Source organism: Pempheris klunzingeri, chromosome 23 (assembly GCF_042242105.1).
Source record: "Pempheris klunzingeri isolate RE-2024b chromosome 23, fPemKlu1.hap1, whole genome shotgun sequence".
Lineage (NCBI taxonomy): Eukaryota > Metazoa > Chordata > Actinopteri > Acropomatiformes > Pempheridae > Pempheris > Pempheris klunzingeri.
This window is the reverse complement of record NC_092034.1, coordinates 4,906,245-4,927,100: the sequence shown is the minus strand read 5'-3', so window position 1 is coordinate 4,927,100 and position 20,856 is coordinate 4,906,245. Positions and strand designations below refer to the sequence as shown.

The 20,856-nt window shown below is 42.0% G+C and overlaps 3 protein-coding genes across 4 annotated transcripts; all 3 read left to right on the top strand.

The window, feature by feature from the left end:
* Positions 1-1,969: 1,969 nt before the first annotated feature.
* On the top strand, positions 1,970-11,659 carry LOC139222905 (E3 ubiquitin-protein ligase TRIM39-like). Its single transcript, XM_070854810.1, has 8 exons — positions 1,970-2,021; positions 3,253-3,728; positions 4,350-4,541; positions 4,803-4,898; positions 7,421-7,654; positions 8,683-8,830; positions 9,640-9,666; positions 10,262-11,659. The coding sequence occupies exons 1-8, from the start codon at positions 2,015-2,017 to the stop codon at positions 10,798-10,800; spliced, it is 1,719 nt and encodes a 572-aa protein (XP_070710911.1). The 5' UTR covers positions 1,970-2,014; the 3' UTR covers positions 10,801-11,659.
* Positions 11,660-12,218: 559 nt separating this feature from the next.
* LOC139222904 (E3 ubiquitin-protein ligase TRIM39) lies at positions 12,219-17,482 on the top strand. 2 transcript variants are annotated; one of them, XM_070854807.1, is made up of 7 exons: positions 12,219-12,242; positions 13,291-14,296; positions 14,984-15,079; positions 15,219-15,449; positions 15,892-16,039; positions 16,155-16,181; positions 16,272-17,482. In XM_070854807.1, the coding sequence occupies exons 2-7, from the start codon at positions 13,334-13,336 to the stop codon at positions 16,823-16,825; spliced, it is 2,019 nt and encodes a 672-aa protein (XP_070710908.1). In that variant the 5' UTR covers positions 12,219-12,242; positions 13,291-13,333; the 3' UTR covers positions 16,826-17,482. The 2 variants fall into 2 exon arrangements, with proteins under 2 accessions (XP_070710908.1, XP_070710909.1); XM_070854808.1 differs by having other exon boundaries at positions 12,221-12,242; positions 13,359-14,296.
* A 554-nt stretch (positions 17,483-18,036) lies between these two features.
* LOC139222672 (E3 ubiquitin-protein ligase TRIM39-like) lies at positions 18,037-20,470 on the top strand. The gene is made up of 6 exons (XM_070854514.1): positions 18,037-18,609; positions 18,711-18,806; positions 18,878-19,111; positions 19,547-19,694; positions 19,776-19,802; positions 19,893-20,470. The coding sequence occupies exons 1-6, from the start codon at positions 18,037-18,039 to the stop codon at positions 20,468-20,470; spliced, it is 1,656 nt and encodes a 551-aa protein (XP_070710615.1).
* The last annotated feature ends 386 nt before the right edge of the window (positions 20,471-20,856 follow it).

Sequence of the window (20,856 nt, the reverse complement as noted above, 5' to 3'; positions counted from 1 at the left end):
CTAGTACACTGCAGAGTGTTACAGACAGCTCAGAGCAGCCCCTTTTTATCAGCTGTGCACACCTGCCTTAACTCATGCACTCCTGTTAGTAATCTGCTCTAATTAATCCCCAACCTGAGAGTGTCACTCACACAAAGAGACGTTCCGAGATAATCTGTCATGAACACACACCCTGCTTTCTAACCCAACATGGGGCCCAAGTGTTTTACACTGCAGGTGATTTTTTTTTTTTTGGTGAATGACTGAAATTGTTTTGTTTATATTTTTATTTCCAGTGGAGTTTCAATAAGGCAGCCGAGCGTCGACCACATAAAAGAAATGTGAACATTATAGAATTATTTGTATGCTTATGCAAATTTTCTGGGCAACATAAAATGTAGAAATCATTAAATGAAATATATCTAGAGTCAGTTGAGGAAGGCTACTATAAGGTAGCTAACTAACTTTCACAATTTTACTCCAACTGCTGAGCTTACACTTCGAATGACATCTTCTTTCTGGTCCTGCACTTGGACTGGTTTGCTTTTTTTGCTTTAGTGCTTTAGACTTGGTCATCCCTGCTTTTTGCCTAGTCCAGTGAATAAGTGGTTATATTGGTTGCTCAATATTTCTGACTTTGTGTCATTGACAGTCCAAAGGGTGGAAGGTTGTTGATAAAAGCACACATTTAAAAAAAAAAAAGGTGCTATTAACTGTGTTGTTGTTGAGGATGATGTGAACACTGCTGGTGATTTGATGAATTGGTCTATTTTCATTAATTTATCTACTCCTTTATCATTAATCACGCCAAAGTGTCATTCATCACATTGCTAATTATGGCTTATCTTCCCCCTCGCAGTGTAAGAACGCAGAAAGAATCTGCAGATTTGTCATTTTCCACATTTTAATTTGGATGTTTTCATGTGAATTAATTCAAATTCTGCTTAAAATGCAGTCAGTAATTTTCTCTTAGGCTGATATATACATGTCATAATAAGAATGATATTTGCATATTTAATTCTCACAGAAAGAAGTCAGACTGCTAGGAGGTCGAGGTGAAGGAGAAATCCATCTGGGTGCTGGGAGCTGCTTTTGCCACATTCAGGAGGAGAAAGCAGATTGCTCGGTCTCCAGAGAACGGCTTGTGGACTGTAGCTCACAGGGTCACTTTGGGTTCGCGAAAAAATCCATTCCCTATAATGCTGTCTTCTCCTCCCCCGAGGACGGGGGGGTGTTTGTGGATTGTGAGAAAAGTCGGGTCCTTGGCCAGGTCAGCAGTGTAGAGGCCAGTACTCACATCTTAACCTTCACAAGGTAAAAAAATGTGCACACACCGTCTACCCCATATGTGATCCGTGCTTGGCGACAGAAAAGAAGGAGGGAACTCCTCTTTTCAAAATGAGAAATTATCTAGATTCATCACCCTGAGTAATGGCTGAAAGAGCACAATTACCAATATGTAATTAGAAATAGACTAAAAATCAAGTAAGCGCATCTTTGATCCATTCGCAGTAGTATTACAGAATAAAGGTGTTAACTGTGTTTTATGTAAAACATCCTAAAACAACAAAATAGACCAATCCCCAGTGGTTGGTAAGGTTTAGGCACCAAACTACCTGGTTAGGTTTAGTGAAAAAATCATGGTTTGGTTAAAATTAGTTTGTTAGTTACAGAAGGGAAGTGCATCATGTGAAGTTACATCACATACATGAAATTTATAGTATATATGTGATGTACTGATACACTCACTCAACTTTTGTAGTAATTATCTTTAGAAAATGTCTTTCCAGGTAAAAATTTTACTTGGAAGAAGCACAGCTCATCCGTTGCTTCAGGGTTTTGCGTAACTACCCAGCAGAGCCACATAAATCAGAGTGTGATAACAAAAGGGGGATATGTGTGCAAATTTGGGTGTGTCCCACTGAGAGTGGGAGGGCCACTTCAAGTTTCAGGAAGAGCGAAGGACCTGTCGGTGTGTGATTCATTACAAAGTGCATGAAGCGAAGGGCTACGCTGGTCCACATCAGAGGAAAGCATGCAGAGTAAGTTGTTTTTTAACGTCTTTTTCTTGACAGTAGGACATGATGTGTGTTGTGAGTTTTGAGAGTTTGCTCCATATGTAGAGTAGAAGAATAACAAACATACAAACTGAAGTTGAGCAAACTTCTCTATAATAAAACCTTTGAGAAAACCTCTCTCGGTGTCATATATTTGACAACTTACAGCTCAGCACCTTTGTTTCAAACAGAAATGGCCAAAAGCCAAAAGTTTTAAACAGCCGCTTATGTTATTTTAGCTTAATGTCCTGAAATGATGCTACACCGGCTAATATGTTTAAATAATGTCTATTTCAGTTCTCAGTGGCTTTTACGTAATAGAAAAAAATAAAAATGTACAGTACATTTAATTAAAAGGACCCCCACAAAAACACATTATCCATTTCTAAATACTAATTCCATAAAATCTGGTTCATTTGGATTAGAATGATGACGAACTACTGAAGCCTAATGAAAAAATACCAAAAGCAGTGATTGTTTGTTGCGGCTGGTACAGTGTACATTTCCATGAAGGCGTTGGGTTACTTTTAATCCTGAAGCAGGTGCTGTGAGGTAGTAGGTCCTGAGTTTCTGCATTCCTCAGATAGTTTCTCCACCACTGGACAGAACGACGCTGTTCAGAACACTTCTTGCTCGTGGGAAAAGGCTGCTGTGTTCTCTGGTGCTGAATTTCAGGAGACTTTTTCTGAAATTTGGGATGAAAAAAGTTGTTTTCTCATCTTGCTCAATCTAATTGTGCTGCTTCTCTTGGTTCGCCTGTTTTTGTGCTGTTTCTGCTCTTCAGTAAATCCCCTCCTTGAAAGCATGAACTTAAACTACATCCTCACTTGATGATGATTTAACCAAAACGCATCTTGATTTTGATAGAAAACAACCTCATTTAGACTAACCAGTCTTTCTCCCTTTCTGTCTTCCGTGACTCTTTATGACTCAACTCGAGTGCCAAAGGGAACAATATGAGATTGTAGCTGTGCACCCACTGACCTTTGACCCTGTAGTCAGACAGATGCTGTAATCATCAGCCCGTTCAACGTGCTTTCAGAAACAGGACATGAATAAAATCAAAGGTGTGAATGTGTGGTGAGATAGTCAGAGGCCAAACAGATCCAGCAGTCTTGATTTAATGTCTCTAGTTGTGGATTATTTTTTCTATCTGCTAAAGTACCTGCATCCAGTCTATATAATGTCTCTCTCATTTCCGTCCTCTTTGTTCCAGGCATGAACTCTCCGGGAGGCCGGGTCCTCTCTGAGGATCAGTTCAGCTGCTCCATCTGCCTGGAGGTGTTCGTGGAGCCCGTCTCCACGCCGTGCGGCCACAGCTTCTGCAAGGCCTGCCTGCAGGGCTACTGGAACCACAGCAAGAAGTTCCTCTGCCCCATGTGCAAGAAAAGCTACCACAAAAAGCCCGAGATGAGCGTCAACAGGGTCCTGGCTGAAATCTCCACCCAGTTCCAGGGGCTGATGACGGGCGGAGGAGCAGGAGGGACCGGGGGAGCTTCCTCACGGGGGTCCACGCTGAATCTGAGCTCAGATTCAGGCCCCGGCGGCTCTCTGGGGCCCGACACTGGGGAGTTTGCCCGGGCTGGGGAGGTTCCCTGTGATGCCTGCATTGGAAGGAAGTTAAAGGCGCTCAAGTCTTGTGTGAACTGTCCTGGGTCATTCTGTGAGACCCACCTCAGACATCATAAAAAGGTCCGTTTTTTTCTTCTTTAGGATCATGAATCTCTGTCTTTCCCTCCTCTGAAATACCTGTCTTTGTTTCCTTTTGTTATTATTTCATTATTTCTTATCTTGTAATATTTTTCTACTTAATCACTGTACCATTTATGTATTTCAACTAACAAGTTGACAGTATTCCCATTGAATTTTATTTCTGGGAACTTCAAAGTGAATATCATCATATCATATATTACATAGCGTATTGATATACTTAAATATTCAAATCGAAGATGCATTTCTAAGGGTATACATTTACATTAAGTGTAAAAATGTAGATGGTTCACTCTAATTCAGCCTAATATATTGTATTTCTCTATTTTTGAGGATTTGAGGATGTCAGGTTTCCTGCTTACTCATATCTCTTTATATCACTATCATCATCTCTGACTCTCATTTCTCCCCTTTATCTGTCTGTGAAAGATTTGCTGAACATGACAGCTTTTTTCCTTCAAGACTCTTTGTTCAGATGTAAATTATTGGCAGTGGGCAGATTTCCCAACATGCCTGAGAATCCAAACCACAGCTCTCAGTTTGTTTTTCCTACATTTGCCCATTCAAATTCATGGCCTTCCTCCTCTGTGCACTAATTCCCAGGTGAAGTCTCTGATATCTCATCGTCTGATCGAACCCACTTTCCACCTGGAGGAGAAGATCTGTAAGAAACACGAACGCCTTCTGGAGGTCTACTGTCGCACAGACCACACCTGCATCTGCACGGCCTGCGCTGAAGCCACGCACAAATCCCACGACATCGTCTCCACTGACCATGAGTGGAAGAAGAAGATGGTGAGCTGTTAGAATACATTGTATAGCAATGAGGGAAAAACGTGCTGCAGCAACAATTTTGCAGGCAATGTGCAAAAAATACGTTCATACTTTTGACATTTAGCTGGTTGCTCTGTATGTAAACGGATTTTGATTTTATGTCTTGCCTCAAAAGCACCACATGAACGCCTCACTGACAGCTGCAAGGACTTTCATGAAATTGACAAGGTGTAAAATTGTGCTGAAGTTAATTGAGCCACGATCCTGATTTTCTCCTTACAGAGTAATCTGGGTAAGAAGAGGTCGGAGCTCAAACATTTGATCAAGGAGAGAGCAAAGAAACTGGAGGAGATCAAACAATCCATCAAGGTTATCAAGGTGCGTCGACTGCAGGCTTATAGACGACTAGTTAGGAACCAGGAAGCTGCAACACAGCTTGTTTGGAAGCCTTTTTTCAGCTCTTTAAAGACCACTGTGGGTAACAGCTTCCCTGACAGTGCCTTTAACTTCTATTCAATCAAATCCACACGAGTAATTTAAAGAAAAAGACTGTAGAAAAACATACACCACAAAAAACAACATGACAAATTGTAATCAAAACATTAACAAAGTCATTGAGATGACGAATGATGGGTATAAAACTGAACTTGAACTTGAAATTTCAAAATAAAAGCTTGAAATCAGCATCACATTGCTTTACATTAGAAACATTTTTGGTTAGTTTCTTTTTTTTTCTTTCTAATTAAACAATACAATAAAAAAATCAAACAATTCATCACAACACTGACTGACCAATATTCAAATTCTATGATCGATCTTGTAGTTTGGAGTAATTCAGTCTGTCGTATCGCGGTTGTTCTCTCCCTCATGTGCTGACTGTTAAATATTTGCCCAGTCTACTCTAATGTGGCACTCCTTATTCCTTAAGCGGCACTACGATCCAGCCAGCAAGTCTTTTTTTCCTGGGATGGAAGATAAATCCCGTCTGTCAGACCCACCATTGGTTTAGCTTAGGCACACGGGGACTCTTAATTAGTTAGGTTTAGGCATGTAGAGTCACAAGGGCAGAGTTAAGGTAAGAATATCAGGGTCGGGCTAATTAAAGGCAAAGACGGGGCAGGACTTGCCCTCACCATTGTAGAACAAAAGATTTCATCTAGGCAGGCGTCCAAAACATGAGCAGACTGTAGCTCAGGGGCACTTTGATGCACAGCTGTTGATGGAATGACATTTCAATTAGAGACTCAATCACTTTATCAGCCACAACACTGCAGATTTACCTTTGCTTTGCTAGAGAATCTGCAAAACACTGGGTCAGGACGTCGGCCACATGTTTGTCATGCCTCTCGTGCTCTGCGGTAGTGACGAGGGCGTTCTGGTCATGCAGTTTGTTTTTCTCCTGCGTACATAGACTGAGATCTGAGGCCGTCCAACCGGTGTGACTGGGGGAAACATTTACCTTCACCCAACCCTGCTTTTACCTACAGCTTTATTACAGTAAAGCAAATCCGGAAGATAAGAAATGAAAACAGAGAGGATTACTCACTTCTGTTCTGTTGTGACTATACTGTTAATGAGGTTTTGAATGGGTTTCCATAACAATCCAGTGAGTAATATGAGTGCTTCACACTTTTTCTCATCAGCAAAATTTCCCAGGTTCAGCGACGTTCTGGGTTTCCTGCTTGGTGACATTTTCGTCTATTTTTACAAATACAATGAGCGTTCAGTTACCAAAGGGTTGAATATCAGGACGTCCGTCTGTATGTGTGTGTGTGTGTGTGTACTGTACAAACACACAACTGCAAATGTGCATGCTGCTGTGTGTGGGTTCATGTGATGGCACTGATTACAGACCTGGAGTTGGAAAAACAAAGGCAACATTGTAATGAGGCATCACTGGATACTTTCGAATTTCGGAGAGGAATCATACGCAGGATTGAGCCAAATAACCTTCATTAATACTTGATGAATGCATTTTTAAAAAAAATCATGAACTTGTCTACACACCTAGATTACTATTATATCGTTCTGTTCATGTGATGGGGAATGAAAACCGAGATAACTAGAGAGTAGTATGGAAAGCTATCGGTTTGAGATCAGCTCTGTACTTTCCTGTACTTTCCTGTAACCTGTTACACCAGTTATACAAGCGTCAGGATGACACTTTGTGAGCTGCAGGAAACAATGAATAAAAGGGGAGCTGTGATTACTGAAACCGCATTATTTCGTAGGTTAGTTTGTTGGACTGGCTTGTTGAGAGAGAGAGAAAGAGACTGGGACAGATATGGGAACAAGACAGACAAGACACTCTTTCAGGCAAGAAGAGACACGTTTATTTGCATCATGACAAGGCAATTCAAAGTGATTTATACATCAGAAGTAAAAAGGCATTAGGATACACAAGAATCATGAGGTGATATAAAAGTGATATAAAAAATATATATAAGATTGAAAAAGGTGTTTTATATTAAATTAAACAGTAGAATATTAATACATGAAATAATAAATCCATAATTAATAATAGAAAATGACAACAACAGTGCAGTTACAGCAAAGTGCCTATGAATGAATGGGCCCAAATTTAATTTTAGATAAGGCAGCTTCAATAAACGAAAACAACAAAATGCTTAAATATAAATTGCAGGCTTAGTAGGTAGTTCATCCGGCAAAAGTGTGGAGCAGAAACAGATTTGATTTAGAGAGATCTGTAGTCTGGATGTAAAGTTTATTTGCTGCTGCGGCCATAAAGTTGGGGATTCACAGATTAGATCAAAGCATTAGAGATCAATATCTTCACTTTAAGACTACTCCAACTGTACCCACTCCTACATCCCCCACAATGCAACTTCTCATCAGACTGCCCAGTAAATGCCTCTGAACTCATGTCCCCTCCTTTATAGGCCAGTTCCCAGAAGGAGCTGGAGGAGAGCTGGCACGTGTATGGGGAGTTGCAGCGTCTGGTGGAGCAGAGTCAGGCGGAGCTGGTGGAGGTGATCGCGACCAGACAACGCGAGGCCGAGCGCCACGCGCAGGAACTGGCCCGAGGTTTGGAGAACGAGCTCAGCCAGCTGAGGAGGAGGAGCGCCGAGCTGGAGACGTTCGCGCAGGCGCAGGACAAAGTGGTCTTCCTGCAGGTAGCACGTGTGGCATGACGCCCCCTGTGGCGGCCATGTTTGAGGGCCTGCTCTTTATAATCATACGTGTTGATCAACTATGTTTTAATGGTTGAACAAATTAAATTTGAATTTTAAAACATATGAAAACATCTCAAATTGGGAGAAATTTGCTGGTTCGTTTTTGTCTTTGGTCAATTTATAGCAGGGAATGATGAAAGATGCTTTACACACTGCTAAATAATACGTTTGCCAGCTTTTCTCCAACTTTTGGTGTGTTTTTTTTCACCACTTCTGTCCCATTCCAATCCTTTCACTATTAACGATCAATATTTTAGATCACACTCCAACTGTAATTTAAAAATCCACGCTGGCTTCATTAGTCATTTTTCCGGTGTGTAGCCTACATCCAGAAAACACACTTAATATGCATTTAGGACACAGCGAGGGAGCTCATTAGTTTGAAGGCTGTAAATTATAAAGGAAACATAAAAGATGTCAACTCTCTTAACAGACATTATACTGTTATCAATAATGTCACCGACCAGGCTGAAACTATATGTATTTCTTAATATCCATCTGTTTTCCTATCGTCCATCCCGATAATATCCACACAGTCAGTTATCCAGTGCACCTGCATGGTTGCAGCAGCTGTAATTGCTCTGAGATTTGTGCCACAACATCAAAAGCCTCTATGCACAGAGCCGGCTGCTATGGAGGTTCCCCCTTGTGCATTTATCCTGGACTGTTTATCTGGATGAAATGGTGATGAAAGACATCTTTGAAGTTACTAGCTTAGATTTCTTTCAGACAGTATGAGGGGAGGCATAGGTGTAAAGCCACTCACCCAAACACGGGACCATGCAGACAACCACATTCACTCCTCTGTATTTGCATCACTAGACATAGATTTGTAGATACATCAGCACATTGCCCAGATGTTTTACTCCACACAGCTGTTATTTTCACTGCAAAAACTGTATTTCCCCCGAGGCGTCATTGCATTTTAATTTCACCATATGTGCATAACGATGCTGCATTTCCCGCAGAACCTGAACAGCCTGCAGCCCCCGCCCGAGCCCGCTGATTGGTCAGCGGTCAGCATCAACACTGACCTCTACCTGGGAACCATCCGCTCCTCCGTCAGCAACCTCATCGAAAAGTTCCAGCAGGAGCTCAAAAGGCTGTACGGGAAAGGTGAAGTTAATTTCTCACCTTGTTACGATCAAACACTGTCATTTGTAAAAGATTTGAAGACTATGCTACAAGGGAAACAGGACATTAGATACGGCCTGATACACAAGGTTGGATAAAATATCTAAACATCATGAACTTAATATTGGTGGCATTTATTGAAAGGCTATTAAAATTGTTGGGTGTTTCTGTTATTTTGTCCATCCCTGTACAACAAAATATCACAGTAAATTTTTATACTGACTGATTTTACCCTGAAAATGTGATAAATAGAACTTTATGAATGAATTATTTGGAAGTTAGATAAACATGTCTTGTATATTTTCAAAATAAGAGTAAACAAACTGCAGGACTATCAATTAAAAATCAGTCACACCCAACAAGCTGTTTTTTTTTTTTTATCCATGCAACGTTACAGAGAAATCCATCCCTCCTCATCAAATACCAACCTCACTTCCTGTGCAAAATCCCAAACAGGGATATGTAGGTCACTGTGCGAGCACTTTGAAATAGATAAGTGAGTCAACATTGCACCAGCCAGCCTCCATCCCACAGCACACTCACACGTTCACACACACAAGATGGTCGGACAGATGGAGATGGTGTTGATGCCACAGTTCATCCGTTTGGAATCAGTAGAGAGGCGGCAGCGGAGAGAGCTGACTGACAGCAGCACATGTCTTGAACATTTACAGCTCTGGTTTAGATCTATCTACATGTTTACCACCCACACGAACCATCTGCTTTGACTTTGACTGTGCAGCTGAATGACTTGGTTTCTCTCTCTCTCTCTCACTCTGTCTCTCTCTCAGAGCTTCGGAAGATACAGAACTATTCAAGTGAGTAAGACTTTAAATCATCAGCTTCAGAGTCATGCTGCTTTTTATTAAAGAATTAAGGAGAGAGCAGGAGCCGTTTTTGTTGTTGTTTTCTTTACAATCTTTGGCAGTGCAGCCAACACTTAACAGGATGTTCGGTTCCCCAAACTGTCCACAAGATGGCGCTACTTTTTCATGGCACAAACGAGCTCGATCCAGGGTCGAGCCACGCATTTAAGAGTGTAAAGTTCACTCTCAGCTCTCTGCTGCGAACACTTGTGCACACACATGCTTGTGCTCCACACTCTGAAAGGGGCCGTCCATTACTAGTGCTTTTACTTTTGTTACTTTTAGTACATTTTACTGAGAATACTACTATACTTTTACTCAAGGAGAACTTTGAGTATTGGACCTTAACTTGTGGTTTGAGATTTTGGTATTGCTCATTTTACTCAAGTACTTCTAACTCTTTATTTTGGGTGAGAATCAGTGACACACTCCTTAAGACAGCATTTAAACACCAACATGGCATTTCTGCCTCAGGCATAGAAAATCTATCACTGTGATAATATATAAATGATATTGTAGAATGATGTTGATGCTGTGTCTTGCCCAGGTGAGGTGATTTTGGATCCTGCCACGGCCCAGAGGAACATGGTGGTGTCTGACGACGGTCGCCAGGTGAGGTATGAGGAGCGTAAGATCGCCCACTCCGAGGGTCCAAAACGCTTCAGTCCCGCCCTCTTCGTCCTGGGCAGAGAGGGTCTCAGCTCTGGGCGACACTACTGGGAGGTGGACATCGGACGCAAGACCGCCTGGACGCTTGGCGTGACCCGCGCCTCGGCCCGCCGCAAGGGTGAGATCAAGCTGAGTCCTGAGGGGGGATACTGGTGCCTGTGGTTGAAGAACGGGGAGGTGAAGGCTCTGTCATCGTCCCGCCTGCCCCTAATGCTGCAGCTCCTACCCAATAAAGTGGGTATCTTCCTGGATTACGAAGGAGGCCAGGTTTCTTTCTATGATGTGAAGGCCCGTCAGCATCTCTACACCTTCGTCGATACCTTTAATGAGAGCTTGTACCCAATCTTCAGCCCCTGTCTCATCCAGGAGGGGAAGAACGCTTCTCCTCTCATCATAACCCCCGTTAAACACACCTGAGACCGACAGCCAGACTTTATAACACCTTCGAAGACAAAGAAAAGTGCAGATACTTTTTTCATCTTTAACAGATTTTGTCCTTTATTTGGTCTTAAAATATATTTTTTTTCATTTGAATGAGCCAATTTCAGGTCAGTTTTACTTGTTTGCGAAGCACTTTACTCCAAAAAAAACCCAGTTAAATCAGTTTGCATATCAAAACTATCCACTACAATCGCTTTCTCATCATGTTTACTGCATTTGCTCAAGTAAAATCAGGTTCAGTACAGATCTTATAAAGGCCGCTGACCTACAGAGTGACAGTTTTGAAGCAAGATTCAAGTTTAGATCAGAGTAAACCAAAACACAACATGTGTGGTGTTTTATCGACCGACAATCAATCAATTTGGTGACTCGAAGTAGCCAATTGTTCTTTCATAATGAATATTCTTATCTCAAATGGTACAAAAAATAAATGGGACAGATATCTTGATGTCAAATCATATGAAGGACTAGAGGGGATTAAGCCAAAGGCCGTATTTGACCTGTTGTTCTTACTCTTCACAGCCCTGGTTCAGATGGACGTGTTAAGTAGTTGAGTTTGAGGGATGCTGTACTTCTGGCACTTTTCTTACTGTGTAAGTCTTTGTTTAACTGTAACTATAAGGCTTTGGAGACTTAACAGATTAAAACAATGAAGTTAAATGAATATTAATGTACTGTCTGGAGGTTTAGGCTTGCCTGAAGGACAAAATGAGAGATTTTTGCACACACTGTAGGAGTATGACATTGTCTGTAATGGGCATTTTCGACGTCCTGTATTTTTATATTAAATGTTTGCTTTTGTACCTTCTTTCTGAACTTGTTCATTAAAGATAATCAGTTGCAAAAAATACAGAATTATACTTTCTTTGCAAACCAGTGAGGCAGGGATTTGTGGATTTGTTGGTCATTTTCATTTTAACAATGAACCAAACAAGTATATATAATGTAAAAGTGGCAGACCCTCAGAGAATAATCACCCAACTCAGCCCTAAGGAGAGTTATAGCGTCTTTGCCTTCACAGCCCACAACTTTATTTAACTTCATCTAAGTTTCAAATGACACAACTCACGGATGGTGCCTTTAAGAAACCCAAACATAATGAGCTTTTCCAAACTGGAATTTGTTGTAGTTCTGCAGTTCTGCTGCACTGTAGTGTTGTTGTGTTTTGTTGTTCCCCTCCTGTGTTTGACCCCAAGCTGGTAGCCATTCCTCCTGGAGCTCTGAGGGCCACAGCCAGAGGGTATAAATTTGTATCTGGGGTAAAAGGAGAGGGAGGGAGGGAGGGAGTGAGGGGGGTATATTTTGGGTCTGAGGTGTGTGTGTATTAGTTGGTTGGGGTGGGGGGTGGGGGGGGGGCAGTGGTTAGAGCCTGTCTCATGTGTCAGTGTACAGCGGAGCTTTCAGGCAGCTGCTCTCTGGTGAGTGTCCCCATATCTCTGCTTTTTCCTCTCCTCGTCCTTTCCTGCATTTTCATTTCTCTTCTTTCACATCTGCTTCTCGGGGTACCACTAGGTCTCTTAGGGGAGTGTTGTTTGTATTATGGATTTTTTCTTATTACTGTTTGGCTGCTTCAGAGCTGTGACCTGAGCTAAAGGCTTTTTTTCCTGTAGCTTCAAGTTTGTATTTGAGCCACAAGGTGTTTCCGTGTCAAAACAACCCAAAATATTGTTTAGAGCAGGGGAGCACTGCAAGACACGACACTAGCTGGACTAATATTTTTGGAAAGATGCTAATCTGGTCTGGCACGAATACCTCGGCCTCAAAGCAGGGCGCTGCTTGTCTTAAAAGTCAAACTCACTCACAGCTTCACAAGACACACTGCCAGTGTACAAACTCATTAAACAAGCATAATGTATATTTAGCTTGAAGTTCAAGTAAAGACAGCTAAAAATACAAAGTCTGGATCAGCACAGACTCATTTGAAGCCAACATTAGCAGCAGGTACTAGCTTCTAACAAATATATTGATAGTGGTGGTATGTTGGCCGATAAGATTTTGCAGGAGATGCCAAAAATATGTTTGAATTAATTTCAAAAAAGTGATTCCATTACATCGTTTGTCCACCAGAGAGTAGTGACAAGTTTGTTTTTCAGCTGTAAAACTTTCCCCACAGTATAGCTTGGTATAAATTTAAGGGATCATTATCAAAAACATTGGCTCATATTCGCTGTGTATTAACATTGAATCAGTTAATAATTAAACTCTCAAATATTGACATGGATAAAGTCTGGTATTGGCCACGTGCAAAAGAAGAACAAAGTCAAGTCTGTAAACACTCCCCCAAGACTCACAAGGGCTCATTTATTATATAAAAAAAGAAAATGTTTGATTGAATTTTGTGGTATAAAACCTTGAATTGACAGATCTTGGAATTTGCAATGATAAATGAGTCCTGTCATGCATTGCTTTGTAGGTTTGCATGAAAATGACCCAGGCCATCTAACCCTAGCGACCTCAATATCACAGCAGGTTTGATGCCCCGCTCAGAGACCGGTTGCTTGCGCTGAAAATGACCCTACCTCTCCGCCGTGTAGGAATGGCCTCCACTGGAAACCTTTCTGAAGAGCAGGTGCACTGCTCCATCTGCCTCGACGTCTTCACCAACCCCGTATCCATCCCCTGCGGACACAACTTCTGCCAGAGCTGCATTCTGGGATACTGGAGAACCAGCCCCCTGTACCAGTGTCCTATGTGTAAGAAGTCTTTCTACAAAAGACCTGATATTAGTGTTAACACTGTCCTGAGGGAAATTGCAGAGCAGTTCAAAGAAATCAGGATTAGAAGTGTGGAAGGGAAGGTGGACGAGGAGGAGGACAACAGGAAGGAAAAGAAGTGGACGATGGAAAGAAGGAAAAAGGAGGATGAGGAGAGGCTTTTGGAGAAGGATCAGAAGCAGCAGCTTCTAGAGGAGCTGAAGCAGAAGCAAGAGGAGGAGAAGAAAAAGAAAGAGAAACCAGTGGAGAGAAAGCCACCGCAAGAGGAGTTACCACCACTGCTCCCCCCTGTGTCAGCACCCCAAACCTCTCCCCCGCCGTCACCACAAGCCACAGCTCAGGGGCCACCATCGCCTCCACTACCCCAAACATCACCCCCGCCCTCACCTCAGATCCCGGCTTCTCCAGCTCCTCAAACCTCACCTTCGCCTCCCTCCTCGTCACTCCCACCTCCATCCTGGGAGGAGGTCCTGTGCGATGTTTGCCTGGGGGAAGGCAGGCCAAAGGCAGTCAAATCCTGCCTTGTGTGTCTGACTTCCTACTGTGAGGAGCACCTGAAATCTCATTCCACCAGGTTCACCAAGCACAAGCTGATTGAGCCCGTTGCAAACATGGAGGACAGGATGTGCCCAAAGCACGAAAGGCTCCTGGAGCTCTTCTGCAAGAAGGACCAGACCTGTGTGTGCGTGCTGTGCACTGAGACGGACCACAGGTCGCACTACACCGTCCCCGTGGAGAGAGAATGGACAGAGAAAAAGGTGAGACAGATTTGGTGTTGTACAAATCAAAGATCAGAAAACCTCAACAGAGCCAAAGAACATTACAGAACAACATTACATCTTCCTTATAGTGTTTTACAGTAGTCAATGACACACTAAAAGTGCTGTAAAGTGCTATCACAACTGCATTTACACACACTAGATCCAGATAACGACAACAGATTCTGTGTATCCTGAGATTAAATAACATACTGTCAGTTTAATTTGAAGGCTGCGCCATTACTTGCTTACAGACATTTTTTTCCGTTTTGGAGGAAAATGCAGCTTTTCTGGTGACATTTGAACTAACTAACTATATTGTTGTCTTCAGTGTCGTGCAGTAATGTGATAACCTTTTTTAGTAACATGTAGTATGAAGGATTAAATGTGATATTCAGCATTAACACTCCATTACTTTGAAGTTGGGATTCTCTGTGTAGAGTGGGCAAATGTTGCAAATGCTGTCACTGCTGTCGCATAAATCATGAAAATGATTTCCTGATGGGGCACATGAGCACTGTATTCATATCAATAAGCCCCATAGGCAATGCCCCAGGAAAACAATTACATAGGAAAAAGAATTATAAGTCTAAAAGTAAAGATAGAGGTATGTTTTTTTTCTCTCTCCACGTTATTGTGTGTGTGCGCTTGTCATCGGCCTTGTTTGTGTGAAATCATGTCGTGCAGGCGCAGCTGAAGAGGACAGAAATAGACGTCCAGCAGATGATCCAGGACAGGGTGAAGAAGGTGGAGGAGATCAAACACTCGGTGGAACTAAACAAAGTGAGTCCTGCTGTCACAGAGCTCGCTGGTACATTGAAATTCTAAGACCATCATTTACATTTGCACAATTCACACACATCATTTACACAGTGATTATTATTCACCACAGATTTGTGCGTTTTGTCGCCTGTGTTTTCAGGCCAGCGCTCAGAGAGAGAAGGAGGAAAGCATGCAGGTGTTCTCGGAGCTGGTGCGGTCCATCCAGAGGACCGAGGCCGAGCTGGTTTTGTCCATAGAGGAGAAGCAGAGGCAGACGGAGAGGTGGGCCGAAGGCTTCATCGCTGAGCTGGAGCAGGAAATCGCAGAGCTGAAGAGGAGGAACACAGACCTGGAGCACATGGCTCGGACTGACCACATTCACTTCTTAAAGGTGTTGGGGATCATTTTAAAGTTTAATACAACTTTTCTATTTGAGCTTGAATGTTTTTAAGGTGTAGATCTCCATCCTGGTTGAGATATTTGGCTTCTGTAGTTCATATTGGGGGCAGCATTTCTGCAAGTGCTTCTCTAACTAAGACCAGAGTTTACATACACCTTCTTACAGAGGAAAGTACATTTTTTGCTATTTTTTTCTCTGCTGTTTTACTAAACATGTAATCATGGCAAAATTAAGTATTACATTGAAATGTAATGCAATCCACATGCACATCATTTCATTTTCTCTGTAGGCTGGATACTGCTGTGGAAATAATTTTGCAGGCTTGTTTGTCTATAAAGTAGATGAAAATCTTGACTGTAATAAAAATTGTAGATATGTTATTGTGTTAATTAACTTGTTTTCTTGTCTTTTCTTGTGCTCTGCCTCTCTGTAGAACTTCCCAGCCCTTAGCACGCCTCCGTCTGTCAAAGACTGGTCTGAGACCACTGTTCCCACTGATACATGCATCGGCATGATCAGGAGATCGGTAACCAAACTGAAGGCAACGTTAAATGAAATGATCGCCAAACTGGCTGAGAGTGGTAGGATTTCCTTTAACATTTAAATGCAGCCTTCCTCTGTCTTTTACATTGAAAGCATCACCAGAGAAAGCTGACACGTTATCTGAAGAGATCTTTGTCTTTGTTTTTTTTACAGAGATCAAAAAGATTCTGAAATATTCAGGTACATTTTTTTTGCATTTGGTTGGATCTTTTCATCACCTTGAAACTCTCAAAACAAATAAATCGTTTAATATGTCTGTTGTTTCTGCAGTGGACGTCATTCTGGACCCCGACTCAGCCAATCCGTGGTTGCAGCTTTCTCAGGACAGGCATCAGGTGAGACACCTGGGCGCATGGCAGGACCTCCCAGACCACCCTGATCGCTTCGACACAGTGGTCATCGTCCTGGGCCGCGACGGCTTCACCTCAGGGAGACACTACTGGGAGGTCCAGTTAGGGGACAAGGACGACTGGTACTTGGGTGTTGCCAGGTCCTCTGTCAACAGAAAGGGCAGGATCTCTGTAAGCACATCCCAGGGCTACTGGGCTCTGGCCATGAAGAAAGGCCAGGGGTACCGGGTGTCGACTTCCCCACCTATCCTGCTCTCCCTCGACCCCAAGCCCAAGCGAGTTGGTGTATATGTGGACTACGAGGAGGGTCAATTGTCCTTTTACGATGTGAGGGCTCGGACCCATATTTACACATTCAAGGATTCATTTACAGAGAAGATCTTACCCTTTTTCTACCTATACTGCTGTGACAAAGCCTCTGATACCATTGCGATTTGCCCAGTGAATGAGAAAAGCCTGATCAAGCAAAGTTAATGAGAGTAAATACACTGAAAAGCCCTTATCAAAGTCCAAACTGACTGTATTTTGGTGTATTTTACGTTTTATGTATATCTATGACATGTATAGTGTAGCTCAACAAATGAATAAATCATACATTTTGTGTTTTCACATCAGCTCATGGAAGTTCCACAAAGCCTTAAAAGAATGGTGTGACAGTTTGGGAAGTATGCTTATTCATCTTCTTGCAGAGGCTTAGATAAATTAAATCGATACCACCCTCATGTCTGAGCGCTATTTAAAAAGCTAGAGAAAAAGTTAGCTTAGCTTAGCATTAAGACTGGAAAATGGGAAACAGCGAGCCTGGCTCTCTCCAAAAGCAACAAAATGCACCTGGAAGCACCTTTAAAGGTGGGAGGGATGGAGCCACGCTAGCTGTTTCTTTGTTCACAGTTTTAGCCTGAGATAAGCTAACTGGCCGCTGGCTGAAACCTCATATTTGTGCTACCATACAGATATATGAAGAAGTTTTCCTTAGATCAACTATTCCTTTAAATGCATGATACCTCAAAAAAATTTAAAGAAATTGTAGTTTTTAGAGCTCTGATTTTCCGATTGCATGTTGATTTTAAAAGTAAAATTAAAGTGTGATTGATGCTGCAAAGGTTGTACAGTGAAGAGAAGTGTTTTGGTTCATAACAATAAATGTTCTCTTAAATATGCCCAACTGTGTCTGTTTTTCAGTTTCATTTCAGTGAACTGACCACACCTACTAAAGTGTCTGGAGCTGCCTCAGCTTCTCAGGACTCGTCTTCAGATGATCATTGTTGAAGTGTTTGTGGTGCGATGATTACTGCGTACGGTCTTGCATTTAACAGACAGTTTAGGCAGATTAGTTCAATTTCCATAAGACCTACGGAGAGTCAGGTGAGTCATTCCTCCAACTAATTTGGTTGTTTTTCTGTTTTTGCATTTAAAATACAGAGCTGTAAGTAAGTTATGCATTATTAAGATGTGCAAGCTGACTCACATGAATATGACTCATCGGGCGGGTCAGGATTAGCATTGTAAACAGCCTAAAAATAGACTTGATTCCAAAGACTTCTCTAACATTTTGGCTCTTTTTCCCCTAGTTTTTGTGTTTATGTTCGGTATAATGATGGTTGTCATGTCACACATGATTTAAAAAACCTGAAAGAACATATACAAAGTAAATAAATCACATTTTCTCCCACAGAGTTTCCATAATGTCATCATTCAGTGTCTTTGCTTCATTGCCCGAGAGTAATTTCCAGTGTTCGATCTGTGTGAACGTCTTCAGCGACCCCGTCACCACACCTTGTGGTCACAGCTTTTGCAAGACCTGCCTCAGTGAGCACTGGGACAAAAGTGATTTATGCCACTGCCCCGTGTGTAATAAAAGATTCTGTGTGAGGCCTGATATCTCCACAAACACGGTCATCGAGGAGATTTCAGTCCAAATAAAGAGGAGAAAAGTCAGGACACCTGAAAGCGCAGCGTGGAAGGTGACATGCGATGTGTGCACTGAAACAAAGTTCAAGGCCCTTAAGTCCTGCCTGGTGTGTCTGACGTCGTTCTGTGAAGCCCACCTGGAGCCTCACCAGAGAGTTCCCTCCCTGGTGAGACACAAGCTGATCGACCCGGTGGAGAACCTGGAAGAGAGGATGTGTAAGAAGCATGAGAAGATCCTGGAGCTTTTCTGCAGGGATGATCAGGTGTGCATCTGTCTGGTGTGCAGTGAGACAGACCACAAAGACCATGAAAAGGTGCCCGTTGAAGAAGAAGGGGTTCAACAGAAAGTAAGAGAGTTTATTTTGTTAAATTACTTTGATTGTAAACTGAAACTTAAAAAAATGATTCACTGGCTTAACCACTTTTTTCTTGAAATTCTTTATTGTAGGAAAATATTGAGTCTAAGAAAGGAGAGATCAAAATAATGATTGAGAGCAGAATGGAAAAGATAAAGGAATTCAGAGACTCTTCTCAAATAAGCACAGTGAGTACTGGGGAACATTTCGCACTTAAATATATATCTGTGCAATTGATCTAATTGAATTTTTCTATTAGAACAAAGCAAATAAAGAGATTGAAGACAGTGATAAACTCTTCAATACTCTGATGAATCATGTGCAAGAGGCACAAACTAAACTGAAATGCAACATCGAGCAGAAGATCAGAAAATCACAAGACAAAGACGAAGCGACGATTAAAGAGCTGCAGGAGGAAATCACCCAACTGCAGAGGAAGCACTCTGAGCTGGAGGAGCTTTCACAAAGTGACGACCACCTTCACCTCCTGCAGGTCAGTCAACACTAACACTATTCGGCTGAAGGTATATGAACAAGAGAAATGAGATGCACTTAATGAAAATGTACACAAAGACCATACATATCAGTAGTCAAATTTCCAGTCAGATGTAACGGAAATTTGAACTGAATCTTCAAGAAATCTGCAAAAAACAATGCAAGTTAATGCATGTTTTTCCCTTCTTTTTTCTGCTCTGCTGAGTGCAAAACCTTTGTAGCAACCTGTGTATGTCAAGTACTACAACTTGGCTAGACAGTAAAGCAAGTAAACTTATTCCCCAAAATGTGTAATTATCTATTTAAGAAGACAGTGAGTGTGTCAAGACACATGTCTACATGAAAATGTCTGCTTGGGTGCAGATGGTTAGCTGTATAAAAAGACTGAATATACCCCAGTACCAGCAGTGGTCATGTGTTTGTGAATCATCAGACTTTGCAGGCGCTGAGCACCATTTCAGGCACCAAGAGCTGGTCAAACATCAGGGTTTACTCAGACCTGTGTGTGCAGACGGTGAGGAGAGCCATGTGTCATCTTGTACACACATTTCAAGCAGAACTGAAAACTCTGACAGACGCGGGTAAATATATGCTACGTTTCAGCAAAGATGTCGCTATTTGAAGAGTTTCTCCTAACTGTGTTGTGTTTTCACCTCTCACAGAACTGACCAGAATGAGACAATATAAAGGTGAGATTTAAATGATTTTTCTTGCTCATTAAATTCACTTATTAAGACTAAAGATAAAAGCTTTAGGATAACTTTTTTTCTTCTTCTCAGAGTCAGTCACCTTTGACCCAGCCACTGCTGGCAGCTGCCTCGTGGTGTATGATTTTGGGAAACGTTTGAAGTACTTAAAAAATGCAAGCCCCTCATCGTCTGATGAAGAGAAGTTCGACTGTCCCATGATCTTAGGGACGAATTGCTTCACCTCTGGGCGTCACTACTGGGAAGTCCAAGTGGGCCTGAGAACGGACTGGGATGTTGGTGTTGCCAAGGAAACAGTACCCAGAACAGGAAGGATCACTTTGAATAGAGGACATGGCTTCTTTGCCATAGGAAAGAGGGGTTCTGATTATAGAGTTCATCGTACACCCTACACTGACCTTTACCTGTGCCCCAGGCCAACAAAAGTAGGAGTGTATCTAGACTATATGGAAGGCAGAGTGTCTTTCTATGATGTGAATAGGAAGATGCACATCCACTCTTTCACAGGAGAATCTTTCACAGAGAAACTGTTCCCGTATTTCTATCTGTACAGCTGGGCCAAGAAAGCAAAGCCTTTGGTTATTACGCCAGTGGAAGATGAAACATATCGCCTCTCTCTTATTCGCTTCCTCCAACAAAGTAAAGAATAGTCGAACAGTGTAAAGTTGTTGTGAGGTCAAAACTAACAACTCCAATTAAGTCCTCTAAGATAAAAAACATTCAAAACCTGCCAGATATCCTAAAAGATGCATTGAAGAGCAATCTGAAAGAAATAGGTCGGATTTCAAACAGAAGTTGGTAAAAACAAGCTTTTTATTTGTAGCCGTCAACCATATATTTTACAGGCTAAAATGACGAGTTGCTAGAGTTTCATCTGCTGTAATTGAACATTAGCTTCATTAACATTAGCTTCATATGCTGGTTGAAAACACTGTCATCTCCTGCTAACTCATTTTAGAATAACCCTTTTAAAGGAGTCTTAAATATGCACTGGAGGACTACTTATATGATATCATGACTGAGGCTAAAACGTCAT

Bases quoted from the DNA above. Each gene is read 5' to 3' on its own strand.
- LOC139222905 (XM_070854810.1), top strand. The intron at 3,729-4,349 runs GTCCGTTTTTTT...ACTAATTCCCAG, and splicing joins ACCTCAGACATCATAAAAAG to GTGAAGTCTCTGATATCTCA. The intron at 4,899-7,420 runs GTGCGTCGACTG...CCTCCTTTATAG, and splicing joins AATCCATCAAGGTTATCAAG to GCCAGTTCCCAGAAGGAGCT.
- LOC139222904 (XM_070854807.1), top strand. From the start codon at position 13,334: ATGACCCTACCTCTCCGCCGTGTAGGAATGGCCTCCACTGGAAACCTT. The intron at 15,080-15,218 runs GTGAGTCCTGCT...CTGTGTTTTCAG, and splicing joins ACTCGGTGGAACTAAACAAA to GCCAGCGCTCAGAGAGAGAA. The intron at 16,040-16,154 runs GTAGGATTTCCT...TTTTTTTTACAG, and splicing joins CGCCAAACTGGCTGAGAGTG to AGATCAAAAAGATTCTGAAA.
- LOC139222672 (XM_070854514.1), top strand. From the start codon at position 18,037: ATGTCATCATTCAGTGTCTTTGCTTCATTGCCCGAGAGTAATTTCCAG. The intron at 19,112-19,546 runs GTCAGTCAACAC...GTGAATCATCAG, and splicing joins ACCACCTTCACCTCCTGCAG to ACTTTGCAGGCGCTGAGCAC. The intron at 19,695-19,775 runs GTAAATATATGC...CACCTCTCACAG, and splicing joins GAAAACTCTGACAGACGCGG to AACTGACCAGAATGAGACAA.